Source organism: Fundulus heteroclitus, chromosome 14, assembly GCF_011125445.2.
Source record: "Fundulus heteroclitus isolate FHET01 chromosome 14, MU-UCD_Fhet_4.1, whole genome shotgun sequence".
NCBI classification, from domain to species: domain Eukaryota; kingdom Metazoa; phylum Chordata; class Actinopteri; order Cyprinodontiformes; family Fundulidae; genus Fundulus; species Fundulus heteroclitus.
In genome coordinates, this window is record NC_046374.1 from 14,293,345 (window position 1) to 14,307,961 (window position 14,617).

Genomic DNA, 14,617 nt, shown 5'->3' on the forward strand with positions numbered 1-14,617 from the left:
TGCAGTTTCTTATGAGAGGGTATATATATATATATATATATATATATATATATATATATATATATATATATATATATATATATATATATATATATATATAGTGAATTTCTCCAATGTGAGATCAATAAAGCCTATCTTATCTTATCTTGAGGTTCCCCCCACGTTTTCAATGTTACAACCACAGATCTCATTGTATTCAAAGTAGTGTATAATTGGAAGGTGGAGGGAAATAAAAGTCTAAAGTGTGGTGTGCTGTACTCTAATGTAACCACCCCACCTCTGAGTTATGCTTTGTAAAAACCACATCCTTTGCTGCATAATACAGCTGCAAGTCTTATTAGGGGGTATAAACCTTTGAGCATTCACATGTAGACACTAAAAGTTCTCCCCGCCTTTTTAAAAGCAAATTTAGGTCCTGGCACATATTTGTTCAGCTGGAATAAGGACTGGAGTTTGACTAGGCCATTCTAACTAATACATGCACCATGGGCGACCGTGCCTTCTGCTCTGCCGCTCCTCGGACCTGGAATGCCCTACCTGATCATCTGAGGGAACCACAGACTATTCAGACTTTTAAAAAAGGATTAAAAACTTTTTTTTTTTTAGCACGACATATGACTTTTAACATACAATTATGCTATTGATTTTATTCATAAGTGTTTTAAAGCGATGTTTAGTTTTTAATTTTGATTTTACCCTTCTATGATGATTTTACCTATAGCACTTTGAGATTTTTCTTAAATGTAAAGTGCATAACAAATAAAATGTATTATTATTATTATTATTATTATTATTATTATTATTATTATTATTATTATTATTATTATTATTATTATTATTATTATTATCATTATTATCATTATTATTATTATTATGTGCTCTGGTCTGTCTGGATGTTTCGGGTCTTTGTCCTGCTGGGAGGTGAACCTCTGGGTCAGTGTGAGTTAGAGGTTTTCCTCCATGTTTGCCCTTTACTTAGCTCCATCCAACTTCCCATCATCTCTGATCATCTTCCCTGTCAGATGGATTTCACTTCCCCGTCCCCATTGGTGACAAATGGTACGTCCCTACTAGCCACTAGTCGTCATGCTGGAAACGACATGGCCGACAAAAAAACTTTCCCTGAGAAATTGTAATTATCTGTAAAATAATATAACTAACAAAATATATAATGGATAATATGACTTATATTCAAATACTATATATTTTTAAGAAAAAATGTTGTTTTATTGTACATTTTTTACGTCTTGAGGTTCGTGGTCTTTCCATGGTTTGTACTTTGGTGCGCAGCAGCGGAAGTAGACGGTATCCATTTCTTGTTTACTGTGGCTCGAGCGATAGCAGGGTGGGCAAGCTATGCTTAGTTTACTCAAAGACGCCCTTAAAATGCGTTAATTTGCGTAAACAAGTAGTTTCTGGCCCTGTCTTGACTTCAACAAAACTTAGAAGTCTTGCTGTGGGGTTGATTGTGTCTCGGGGTATGTAAATACAGTGTGCTGTAAAATAAACAAATTAGCAAACATTGAGACCGAACAAGTTAAACACGGTCTGACTTGAGGAGAGAGTCACTGGCTCGTAAACATTCTTGTACTTTAAATTGAGGCGTCTGTAGGTTTTATTTTGAAGGCGTTTTTAGGGGGGATGTATTGAGGCTCCGTTGGGTTAACCGCACAGATGATCGAGGTGGTGGCCTCCATGGCCCGGGGCCCCGTGTTCCTGGCCGGGGAGCTCCTGGAGTGCCTCATAACCTTCACTAACCCGATGTCCCACCTCTCCACCTCCGCCAGCAGGTAGGATCTGTTGCTTGTTCCAAGTGAGATGGTCTTGTCCACACTTTCAGTTTGTAATTTGTGTTCTTAGTCTGTACTGGTGGCTATTTTAATGCAACGCCAGCTTCATTTTTCTGCTTTAAATGAAGTTTGGGGTAAAATGTTGCTGCAGATCCATTAAAATTTAAGGTGGCTGCACTTTAATCCCCTAAAGGAGCACATGTGTGCTATGCATCGCCTTTAATATACTTTAATATAGGTGATAGTACGAAGCATTGTTTTATATATATATATATATATATATATATATATATATATATATATATATATATATATATATATATATATGATCTGTTGTAATGTTTGAAGACTTCTAAACTCTTGAGTTGTTGTCTTGTACAATGACTTGCCTTTGCTTATTGACGCTGTTCCATTTCAACCGCGTCAGGTTAAAATATCGAACAGTAAAAAAACTTTTACAATCAGCTGGAATCACAGATAAGTGTTGTGTCCAGTTTAATCATTATCTAGAAAAAGTGCTTTTAAAAATAATCTAAAGCAAACACACGAATGTGTTCTCCTTCCTTCATGAGTGTATTGAAAAACCTCAGCAGATAATCAAAGATTCAAAGATAATAATTTACAGAACAATTTTCATACAGTTCATCGTAACATAATTGTAACACATGTAACAACAAGTGCTTTAAAGAAGTTAGAAACAAAATCGAAAGGTTGTATAAAATGTAAAACAGGAAACACCATTGCAGCTTTATTCGTAATGAAGTAAAAAAAACAACAAGCGACTCATAAACAAGGTGAAAAGTTATGAAATACTCAAGAAGTACTTTAGCCATACGATTATTAAATCAAGGTGAAACTTAATTTAAAATTTATTTTAGGCAATACATAATAAGAAAAATTGTATAAAGATACATAATAGTTAGGTAATTAATATAAGATTTTAAAATCCAGTAGAACTAAACAAAAACCTTATGAATGGATAGGGTTCAAAGAAGAGTCAGGCTAAAAAGGAATGTTTTTAATTTGCGTTTATAAAAATATCAATGCTGTCAGCAGCCATAATGTCTTCAGGAAGGCTGTTCCGGGGGTCAGGACTAACTAAAAAGATTCCTCCACCATGAAATTTAGTTTTGACTTTAGGTACCAATAAAATACTTTTATAAGAGCAAATAATGCAATAATTGCCGTAGTACAGCAATGACTAGGACTGGGTAATGTGGCTTATAAATAAAATCTCTTGATTTTATTATACCAAATCCAATTAATTTTTTTTCCTCCTCCTTTTTGTTTCACAAAAAGAAAATAAAGAAAATATTTCAAAACTTGCCTTTATGTCAAGCATTTGATCTGGGAGTTGACCTGAATTCATAGTGCAACTAAGTGTTGCACTATGTGAATATTCTCAGTCATCCAGGTCATGGTCATTTCAAAAACGTGAGAAAAAAAAAACAACTGGACTTTTTTCCAAAGTTGAATTCAACTTTGGAAAAAAGTCCAGTTGTTTTTTTGTTTTTTTTTTTAAAGTGGAAAGTGCAACTAAATCCATGCTGTAAAACAAGATGATGGTCCTGCCGTTGTAAACACAGAAAATATAACAATATGTTCGCTGCTGCTGGTTTTACACAATGAGCTAAGAACAGACTTCAGTTCACTTGTGTAACTTCAAACAAACTTAAAAAAATAAGTTAATGAATAAATGAAATCGTCTCATATGGTAAAACAGTTTCCTCTTTATACACATAAAGTTATAGATCTGTTCTTGGAACGAACTGATTGCTTATTATCAGATGAAATAAACTGTAATCAGGATGTATTTTAATTTAACTGTCATGTACACGATCAGTTTAAATTCTTGACGCCCCTCCTGTGTTGTTATGTGTTTTTAAAGATCTACCCTCAGGGGCAGAGGAAGCGGAGGGTTTTGGGTATTTTTGATGTCAAAAACAAAGAAAATATACAATGTTCTAAACAAGAGATTTTGTGTGTAATTTTTTGCATTAGTGGCATCGTTTCCAACTGATTATTTTCTTTTGCTATATCCCCCTTTAAATTTTGCACATCTCTTCAGTGCACATAATTAATGTAAATAAACAATTTTTTTTAGTCATACGTGTCCATTTAAGTTAACTAGAAAGTCTTGAAACTTTTAATCAGAAAGCAGCTTCCTGTTTCCTGAAGCAATAAATATGGCCTGGCATGGATAGTCGTTTATTCATGTAATTCAGATGTGTGTTTCTCTGTATAAATCATGAAATGGCTCCAAGGAAGACGCTTTTCTCCTAAACATCTCCATATCTATAGTTTAGCAGTTTAAACACCAACAAGGCTGGATGAGGAGCCAAGGTTATCTTGCTAACCCGCACAGTTGGGATGATAATGAGGGAGGAAATCTCCAAAGCTCACTGTTGGCAGTACATTTTTTTCAGTGTGACAGCATGCTTCTTCAGTAAAAATACAAAGTTATCTTTTGTAATAAACGATACATTTGTTGTCTTGTGTGTGACAGCGAGATGCTGGCGTGGGCCAGCGCCCAGATCCACTGCCAGTTCCACGCCAGCGAGAACAGAGTGGCCCTGCCGTCTCAGGGCAACAAGCAGGACGTCCAGGCTGACAGCGACACCGTGCTGATTCCCAGCAGAGGTGAGCCCCACAACACTCTGATGTGAGCCGCACTTCCTGGTTCTTCTGTGAGGCATCAGATCAACAGTACCGCGTTTATTTCTTTAAGTGATACGTCGAATATTGGCTCCAAAGACGAGGATTTTGAACGTGCCACTAAGTCTTCCCTTTCCTTTCTTCAGGAGAACGAGGGCAGTGTGTGCTGGACACACCTCCTAAGATATTATTCTGCGATCTGCGCCTTGACCCCGGAGAAAGCAAAACTTGTACGTATATTTAGATGTGATTCCTAACGTTTTGCTTTTTTATCCTTACCTACTGTGTAGATCCATGTTTAGCTGCAGTCATATCTGGCTTCTCTAAAATCATTGCCGATGTCTTTCTGCCTTGGCGTTGTGCTAACTTTCTTTGTTGTTGGGGAAGTAGTAAAGATGTACGTTGCTTTTTTCTCCCTCAGTATTTTTAGAGATGCACTGATAAATCAACAGGGGGACCAGAATTGTCTGATTTTCAGCTCCATCAGCTCTGCCTCTTAATTGGCTAGTCTAAAACTCAAACATCCAATCCGTGAACGCACCATACGTTAGCACTACAAGGTTGGGTTGACAGCACCACTCCTTGGCCGTGGAACTTGGAGAGGAGTCAAAGATGGCTATTTTCATATCAGTGAGGTGCCTTAAATGAAGTCAGATATAGAAACCCAGTTTAAAAAGATACTCTATTGTTGTTCAGGCTGCGAGAGAGAACAGCACTCCAACGGATACAGGAAGAGAACAGCAGAGTTGGTTTTATTTTTGAGCTTTCAACATTCATCTGTTATTGAATATATTGAATTGGGAAATGTTTGGAGCCTTTTAAACATCTCAGAGTTAAGGATCTCACTGCAAAAACGGAACTAGAAATAAGTAAAATGTTCTTCAAATTTGTGTATTTGTCCTTGAATTGAGCTGGTAAATAAGATGATTTGCCAGTGGAATAAGAATTTTGCACTTAAAATAGGAACAATTCATCTCAATCATCTTATTTCAAGTGCAGGATGTCTAATTATCTTATTTTAGGGGTCAAAATACTCATTCCATTGGCAGATAATCTTATTTACCTGCTCAAAGCAAGGATAAATACACTAACTTCAAGAACATTTTACTTATTTTTAGATCCGTTTTTGCAGCGCTGCAGTGTGTAGGGAATACACACAGAGACTGATGTTTGTCCACACTGCTAGCCGTGCTAGCAACAAATCAGTTTAAGATATCAACTCTATAATTATTCTTTCTTTTTTAGAATAGTTTATATATATATATATATATATATATATATATATATATATATATATATATATATATATATATATATATATGTGTATATATATATGTATGTGTGTATATATATATATATATATATATATATATATGTATATGTATATGTATATGTGACTGCTGAAACCCAATATTTTGAAGGCTGCTCTTATAACTTCCTGTATCATCCTTGTTCCTAAAGAAAAAATTTGAATCAGCTAAAGTTGGTACTTGCAGGTCAAAGCTAAGTCGATCTCTGCACCTGTACTATATTCAGCACTGTTTTTTATTTTCATTTCGGTGTCTCTCGTGTGTTTACCGTACCGCTCTCACAGATTCCTACAGCGAGGTGGTTCCCGTCGATGGACCTCCTAGTTTTCGCGGCCAGGCTGTGAAGTACGTCTACAAACTGACCATCGGCTGTCAACGAGTCAACTCTCCCATCAAGTTGCTCCGGGTTCCCTTCAGAGTCTTGGTTCTGCAGGGTGAGATAGTTTTGGACTACTTCTGGTTGCATTCACTTTTACTTCACCCTCGCTCTCTGTTGTTTTTTTTTTTGTTTAGAACAAACCACTGTGTTGATCTGAACTAAAGACTTTTTACCCAACCCACAGGAATGCCCGAGCCTCCGTTTCCCCAGGATGAAGAAGTTTGTCCCTCCAACCCTTTTCTGGAGGAGGAGGAAGCGAGCCGCCGGGATGCAAGGGCCTTGGAGAGGGCGCTGGACATGCTGATGGTCACCACCTCGAGACGGTGCCCTCGTGAGTTGTTTCCTCTGTTTTATCGCTGAAATGAAATCTGTCACTGTCCGGCTCTTTGCCTCAGGATATGTATGCTCAACATCTAGAAGTTAAGGATGCTGAGACATGCAGCTGTGCAGTCTGACTCTGTCTACATATGTAGGAAGATGTGCACATTAAAGCTGGATGAAAGTAAAAGCCATTTTGGGGCTACCTTTCCGACATTTGTTCCTCACACACGTTTCCTCCCCTCTTTGTCAACCCCAGACATGTTTAATATCACCAACACGCGAGGAAAAGTGGCAAAGTTCTGCATCTTCAAGACCGTCTACAGACTCGGGGAGGACATCATTGGCACTTTCAACTTCTCCGAGGGAGACATTCCCTGCCTGCAGGTGGGTTCGCTCTGCGTTTTTATCATCGCCGTCCCATTTTTACCGCCTGTGTAAGTCGTCTAAAGCACTTTGAATGCGTTTGCCAGTATTCGGTAAGCCTTCAGAGCGAGGAGGAGATCCAGCAGCAGTATCAGCGGCGACCGGGACAGGCCGTCAGCGTGACTGGACACGGGCGACACCTGGAGTCCTGCCTCCACACCGCCTCCAGCCACTTCTCTCTGCCCATACCGCTCAACGTCACGCCGGGCTTCAGCACAGACGTCGGTCAGTCTGCACACACTGGGTCCATCTCCAACATCAAGTTATTTAAATGTGTCAGAAAAATTACAGCGCAAACAGTAAACAGATTTTTTTTATAAGCCTCCATTGAGAAGTTACACTCATTATGAGGCATTAAGGTGATGTAAATGTCGACTTATTTGTATTCTTCTTTCATGGGGTCTGACTAACCCTTCAATGATATGTAAAAGCACAAATCTTCATCTATTGTGGAGTTCCTCTAATATGCACAGTGTCTAATTTAAACATTCTAGCTCAAACATATACATACACCTGCCATAATATTTAATTGACTGTCCTTCATCAAGTTTTTTTGAAGCCATCATCGAGCTTCTCTTAAACTTTCACACATATTTTCTTACCAAAGCTGGTAAAGTTTATTTTAAACTGGTTGCCTGGCACAAACCCGGTTTTTAAGCCTGGTATGCAAATTTAGCAACGGGGGTTATTGCCCAGGTTTAATGTCAGCCTCCTTTATCCATCCCAAAACGGTGTTTTGGAGCGTTGACCCTTTTTGAACGCCCGACTGAGTGTTCAGGGAAAGAGGACGATCTCCACATTCTTCAACTTCTCCTCAAAATCTCCTCAAATTAATAACTGGGCAATGAGGCTGAACACACATCAAAACTGGTGTTGGAAGGAAAAAGCATGTCGTTTTCGCATATAGATGGATGCATATAGAAATATGTTTGAGCCAGTCTGTGTACATTTGGATTAGAAACATTTCTTCCCTGTTTTAGTTTTGATCAATTACTTTTATCATCTTTTCCATTAAAGGTTTTAGACACTGATGATAATGAATTTGATTATCAATTCATTAAATTTAACCCTCCAATCTCTCCCTGTTCAGTGACCCTGAGGTGGCGGCTGCACTTTGAATTCGTCACGGCCCGCGAGCCAATGGAACTGCCCACCGTTCTGCAGAACCAATCAGAGGTCACCGTCTGGGCCGGGGCGGAGCACGTGGACGTGGACACCTTCAGCTGGAACCTGCCCATCAAAGTGCTGCCGACGAACCCGGCGCTGGCGTCCTACGTGTCCCAGTTCACCGGAACCAACAGCATCAGCATCTGACCATTAGAGCTGCTGGTGTGTGTGTGTGTGTGTGTGTGTGTGTGTGTGAGTGTGAGTGTGTGTGTGTGTTTGTGTGTGTTTGTGTGTGAGAGAGAGAAAGAGAGAGAGCTGATTTCCTTTTAAAGGTAACACATATTTGCACAGAGGTGCTTATTTCCAGATGATATAAGCATGAGGAGTTGGTAGATTCCTTTGGTATTGAAACACGGACTGGCAGTTTGATCGAACATTCCTTTAGAAAAATACGACTTTTCTTTTTCGTGGTTATTTATTTCCGTACCGCTTTACGCAGGAACGGTTGTTTTTATTATTTGGAGCTAGCGTTACCCAAGCAAGATGTTTGTTTTTTTTCTGCGCAAGAGCTTTTGTTTGAGCTCGTGCTAAAAGCCTGCGCTGCGATGTAAGAAGCAGAAGAAAATAATAAAAGTGTGACGTCAAATTTTATGCTTTATTTTTGTTTGTTTTTTACACAAGAGTTTCATCTGTAGGTTAAATGAGTTACAGCAGGGAAAAGAAGCAGGTCAAAACGAACAGAAATACTAAATACTAAAATATGCACACTTGCTTATATTTACATTGGGTTAACTAAATTGATCTTGTGTCACAAAGAACATATAAACAGTTAAATATGCAGATGTATTAGTGAACATTTAATGTAAGGTTAAATTATGAATTAAACTGGATTCAAAAGAAAGTCATTTATATACTTTAATACTTGCAAGAAGGATACTATGTAAGAAGTGTCATACACACAAGAGCAATGTTTGCTTTTCAGAACGTTTGAAGCTTTGCTTTGAAAAGACAGATTCCTAATATGGAAACCGTCAAAGATTCACAGATGGCGTTTTTAGCGTAGATTCAGTTTAAAGAAAGCGTTGCTGGTATTTAGGTGTAGGTTAAGCTGTTGTTGGTCTCTGTGCGCACCCCCCCATGGAGCTGCAGCTGGAGCGACCCATGGCTGGGGTCCTTGTCTGTTTCACCCGGGGAGCACGGCAGGCGAGGGTCGGCCGTCTGCACCAGAAACACTTTGCAGGTCGCTGGCTCCACCCTCACCTCACACCAGGCTGGGAAGTCCACCGGTCGATGCACCCTGCACAGTCAACGAGAGTCTTAGTACAGTACTAGAGATTCTGATGCATCCGTCCCATTTTGTTACACCATGAGTGTTTATTGTGATTAATCAGGACTCAGGTGGTGGCTGTTTAAATGTGCAGGGGGAAAAAATAGTTGTAATACGTCACTGTACGCTCTGAAATGCCACATTAAATTATACGTCTGCTTGTCGAATCCTATATTTGGTTAAATAAGATGAATGTTTTCAAATGAAGATAAATATTTTTATGTCCCGTAAACGTCTAAAGCTGACTGCATTCTAGGTCAGAGCTTGTTTTTCCATAAGCAACATGTGGCTTTATATACGGTATATACCCAATAAATTACAATATAATAAGGTAATTTATTTGAGTAACCCAGATCCCTAAGGGACGCACAATATAGAGATTAACACCCCCACCCCTAATAAAAACACAGCATTTAAGATTAGTAAATTGCATTTGACCAATAATAAAAAAATTTTTTTACACAGACATGGGATTATTGAAAAGCATTTGTAACACTTGCTTATGTTCTTTCAAAAGGTGCTTTTAATCTGACAAACAAGCCTCTTTAAAACGCATATTCTAATTTATTGAATATGACTGTGTGTGTATTATATACACACTAAAATTTCCTTTAAAGAATACATTGTAAATGAAAATCTATGCTTTAATATTCTAGCTGATTTTGTTAACTTTTAATTGAGAAAAGAGACACATTAAGAATTATTTACACCCTTTTTAATAATCAGTGGAATCTATGCCCTTCTAATTATTTCCAACCCTTAGTTTGCATGTTTCTGCTGCTATTCTGACCATTTTTCTACTGTGATGCACTTCAAATGTTGGAAGGTCTTCTTGCTATCACCCTAATCCTTAGATCACCTCAGAGGTTCTCAGATTCTGCTACTCCATCATGTTAACATTACTTCCACGGTTAAAACGTCGCTTTAAACCTAAATCCGCCTGGGGTATGAATACTTCTAGGCTTAGCTGTATATAAAGGGTAGCATTCATGCAAGAGCCATCGCTGCTCAACACTGCGCATCTGGACACCAAACGGTTCTGGGTGTTTCTGCGTTACTCACGTCTCGCAGCAACCGACGCCAACAGGGTGCAGACAGGTGCACTGCATGCAGGCGTTGTCCATCCAGGTCTCCCCCAGGGCATACTGCCTCCCCTCAAACTCACACAGAGCTGGGACAGCACATGGAAATCCTAATTTAGATTATTTTTTTTAATAAAAAAAAAACACCTTTGATTTAGGGTGAAACAGGATTTCTCACCTCTGGAATTGAAGTGGCACTCCAGTGGAGCTGCAGAACCACCACCGGCCCAGAACAGAAGAAACCCTGCAGCTGCAACCACCCAGTTAACCACGGCGAGCTCCATCTTCATCTGGTCGGATCGGCTCCTGATTCCTCTTCCCCGTATGTCGCCTCACTTTATACATCCTGAGGCTTTAAGCCCGTGTCGTGGAGGTGTGGTTGTTGTGTGGCCCCTAGCCCCGACTGTGGAAAGTGGCGCCATCCGTCAGGAATGAGGAGGTGCTGTGTCCTTTGGAGGGGGGCTTGGACAGAAGTGTTTCCTGCATCTTTTCATGGCTTTTGGCATCACAGGGATGCTCTCGCTGTGCTTCAGCGGGCATGAAACTCAGAAAAGTGATAGAAACACTGACACATCCATGTGGTGACTAAGCAATGGAGGGGGTAGAGGAGAGAGGTGAGCTGGAGGACAGTAAGAGAGGGGCCCAAGAAGGAGGAGATACAGAGAGATTGGACATATTCACTATTCTCCATCGCCATTAAACCCCTTTTTTGGTACAGCACAAGGTCATGGAAATAGAAACCCTTTTCAACATACTTATCTTATAACAGCCTAGATGTTAACTTAAATGTAGGTGTAGAGTCAGGAAACACACAAAAAGAAGAGAGAAGCTGCACTGGTCAGCCATAACGTCCTGGCCGCTCTTCAATAGACCACTCAGCACTAAAAGATCTCCACTGAGACCCCAGAGGACCTCTGAATGGGTTGACTGGTCTAACATCTAGAGAAGAGACATTTCATACACATGTTCCTAAAACCATTTTTGGAACCATTTAGCTGTATGGCACAACGGTCAAGAAATATTGCTGCCATGGAGGGTCAGAAACAGGGTTTAAGTGAATGGTCCTCGTCAAAGCAATGTCAACATGAATGGCCCTACGGTTTCCCAACACAACATTGCCCAAAACCCAAACACCTGTACCACCAGCTTCCTGTCTTTTTATGGTATATTTTGGACTTTCTCCCTTATTAGCAATGCAACAATGACCCACACCCTTACAGCTCTATTTAGAAGTTCGCAATCCCTCTACATGGCCATAAATGTCATTTAATTGTGTTTTTAAGGATTCACTTGAACCATTGGCGTGATTGTACAACATACAACTGCAATATTTCAAGAATTTGCTGCACACAGTTGAATTTAATGTGGAGTTTCTATAATCAAGTGAAGAAAAGGCTTTTAAGTGGAAGAACACGATACCAAGTGACAAGCACAGTGGTGGCACCATGACGCTATGGGCTTGGAGGTACTGTTGCATTACAAAAAGGGATGGAGTATTAAAGATCAGCAAATTCACCTCAAATCAATAGGTAAACGATTTTTCCAACAGGAGAATGATCCCAAACACACATCAGAAGGAGTGTTGTGAGTGGATGAACTGACCTCAGCTGTCAAAATGGATTAAGGTTGAAAAAAACAACTAAATCTACTCATTTTAAAAACACTTTTCAAGAACAGTGATACAGTGATCGAATGTCTGTTCCAGTATTCCGCCAGAAACTTGTGGACGGCTTCAAAAAGGCCAAATTCAGGGTGCAACTTGAAAACGGCAACGTTTTCATAGTGTCAGCCAAAGGTGCTTGAGGTAAGGCCTGGATATCTGTTAGAAACAGGGAACTGTAGGTTTTGATCTTAGCATGGTGCCTTTTTTTTGCCACAGGATGCCCATGTTGACACAAGTCTAGTCACAAAGGTATCCAGAACTATTTGATGAATTTGGGAATTTAACCGAGTAATCATGCAGGAGGAGTTTAATGGATATCAAGTTTACTTTTACATCCCTCTAGTTAGACGTTTGCATGCACTCACCAGTCATTTGAATAGACCTACCTCAGTAAATCCACACTTCCAATTTTTGCTTAAAGCCAGTTTCACATTCACACATCAAAGCCACTTAGTCATAATTTAAGCCTTTAGCAGGTTTGAGGTTTTGTATCTTTATTTTCTGTCCTTAAAGACGTTTATCCATTTTTGTTGTTGTTTTCTTTGTATTTGAAGTGTTCTTTTGCCTCCTGCTATAATAAGTATATACTCTCCTAGTGTCCACTCCCCTCCTGCTTCCTGTCGTTACCAATCACCTCCCAGCATACACTGCTCCTGGGTTCCATTTTCTTTGTCATTATGCTCTGTCAGGCTTGGATGGTGCTAACTGGTGTGTTGTGGTTTCTCCACAATTTTTGGGTATTATATTTATATTAATATCTGTATTTCTAGTTGGGATTAAACTATCAATAATTTTTCCCTTGACTCCTGAACTGGCCTGCACATTTTGTTTGTTTTACAGATCTACAAATCTGCATATTCTTGGTAGCAACTTTTTTGGGGTGTTTTTCATTGGGGGGAAAAAGTCCAAATGTCAAAAGTGTGCATGTTGTCATCTGACCTGGTTTTACGGTACTCTGAAAAAAGATTAACTCATCCTCTCCAGCTTGTTTACTATCTGCGGAGAGAGTTCGAGATCATAGGAAAAATCCACCCGAAACCTCTCATAGGAGACCCAGGGGCCGCATAAATGTGGCTTCTCTGGTACCTCCACCGTTGCTGAAGAGTGTTGATGGGTCCCTCTGATCATGGCCAGGGGAGTATTCTTCACTAGCTTGGTCTGTATGACTCAAAGTTCCCTCTTTCATCATGGACAAGTGTTATGGACAAGCTGGAGGTCTTTTTTTATTTCCTCTGATCTGACAAAGCTGAAGAAGGATTTATATTCTTTATGTTCAAGCCTGGGTGGGAACTGACCTCTTTGGAGCTCACGGGTCACTTGAAACATGTTGACACAGAGCTCAAACAAGTATGCTGTTGTCAGCAACGAAAAGGGTGGATCTATTGAAACAGAAGATGACGATTTTCCTGTCAGGCGTTTTAGCTTCATGGACATGCACTTAATTGGAGACAATCACGTTTTTAATAGGGAGGACTCTGAAAGTGTCCACGGCTTTTATCATGACTTAATCTTTGGAATAAAAACTGGTCATACTGATTAAACCTCACGCCAATAAATAAATAAATAAAATAAGAAACTAGAAAAACACATTTTGGTTTTGTTTTGGTCATTGTCTTGAATAAATGTATAGATATTTTCTATACAGCAGTACATTGTTTGCATCCATGATCATAAATACATTACATCAGATGCAGATTTTTATTTGATCTTCTTGATTATTTTTCCCATTTTTAACTTATTAAGGAGAATTCAATGCCTTTATTGTCCATATAGTGTCTATGGATTATATTTTATATCAGGCAGTTGATCATGTGTTTCGTGATCATCATATTATCACCAATAGAGACTGGCATATGATAATCTCAAACCTTTAAATGTGAAAAGTTTTCACATCAGGTGAAAGGTTTTTTGTGGTTTCCAATAAAACTGTGAAAAAAAATCCTTCTCAGTGTAATTAAAATATAAAAATGTCATTGATTTTGTGTGATCCCTTTTGTAATTTTTACCTGTTGGTTGGTTCGGCTTTTAGTTTTTAGCAAATCAAATGCATCTCTTTTGGGTTCACATCTGATCTTTTATCTGGCAGTTTAGTTCACATCTCATTACCTACCTCATTGAGGCACGGTGCAGTACCACTAATGGCCATGCACATCACTTTTGTCTCTTTGCCTCCATGTGTAATATTTACTTCAGATCAAAATTTTTTTCCAAAAATACAACTCTTGCAGATTGTTAAACCTGCAGAATCTATTGAGCAACATGTCATCTGGCAAACACATTACAGTTTACAATTAATCTGTTAAATATTTAGTAGTGAGGAAACTTCATGATGGGACTTATTGACCAGTTGACATTGCAACACGGTACCATGCCGCATGCTTAAAGAGCTGCATTTTGTTCACCTTCAGAGACAGAAGTCTGAATTCAGCTGTCAGTATGGCTAAGTGAATACTTTTGGCAGTATAGTGCAAATGGTACAGTGTCCCCACAGGCTTACATATGTTTGAGAAACTATGAGAAACCTCAGATTATTTCCTCGTCACATTATTATGGTACTGAA

The 14,617-nt window shown here is 39.1% G+C and overlaps 2 protein-coding genes across 2 annotated transcripts; one reads left to right on the forward strand and one right to left on the reverse strand.

The window, feature by feature from the left end:
• Positions 1-1,304: 1,304 nt before the first annotated feature.
• Positions 1,305-8,636, forward strand: rgp1 (GP1 homolog, RAB6A GEF complex partner 1). Its single transcript, XM_021311379.2, has 8 exons — positions 1,305-1,790; positions 4,297-4,430; positions 4,592-4,675; positions 6,040-6,189; positions 6,319-6,465; positions 6,712-6,839; positions 6,926-7,103; positions 7,969-8,636. The coding sequence occupies exons 1-8, from the start codon at positions 1,675-1,677 to the stop codon at positions 8,190-8,192; spliced, it is 1,161 nt and encodes a 386-aa protein (XP_021167054.2). The 5' UTR covers positions 1,305-1,674; the 3' UTR covers positions 8,193-8,636.
• Positions 8,637-9,077: 441 nt separating this feature from the next.
• On the reverse strand, positions 9,078-11,061 carry LOC105918807 (microseminoprotein, prostate associated). Its single transcript, XM_036147010.1, has 3 exons — positions 10,573-11,061; positions 10,375-10,483; positions 9,078-9,282 (listed from the first exon to the last, which is right to left on the reverse strand). Exons 1-3 carry the CDS (start codon positions 10,682-10,684, stop codon positions 9,078-9,080), a joined length of 426 nt encoding a protein of 141 aa, XP_036002903.1. The 5' UTR covers positions 10,685-11,061.
• Positions 11,062-14,617: the final 3,556 nt, after the last annotated feature.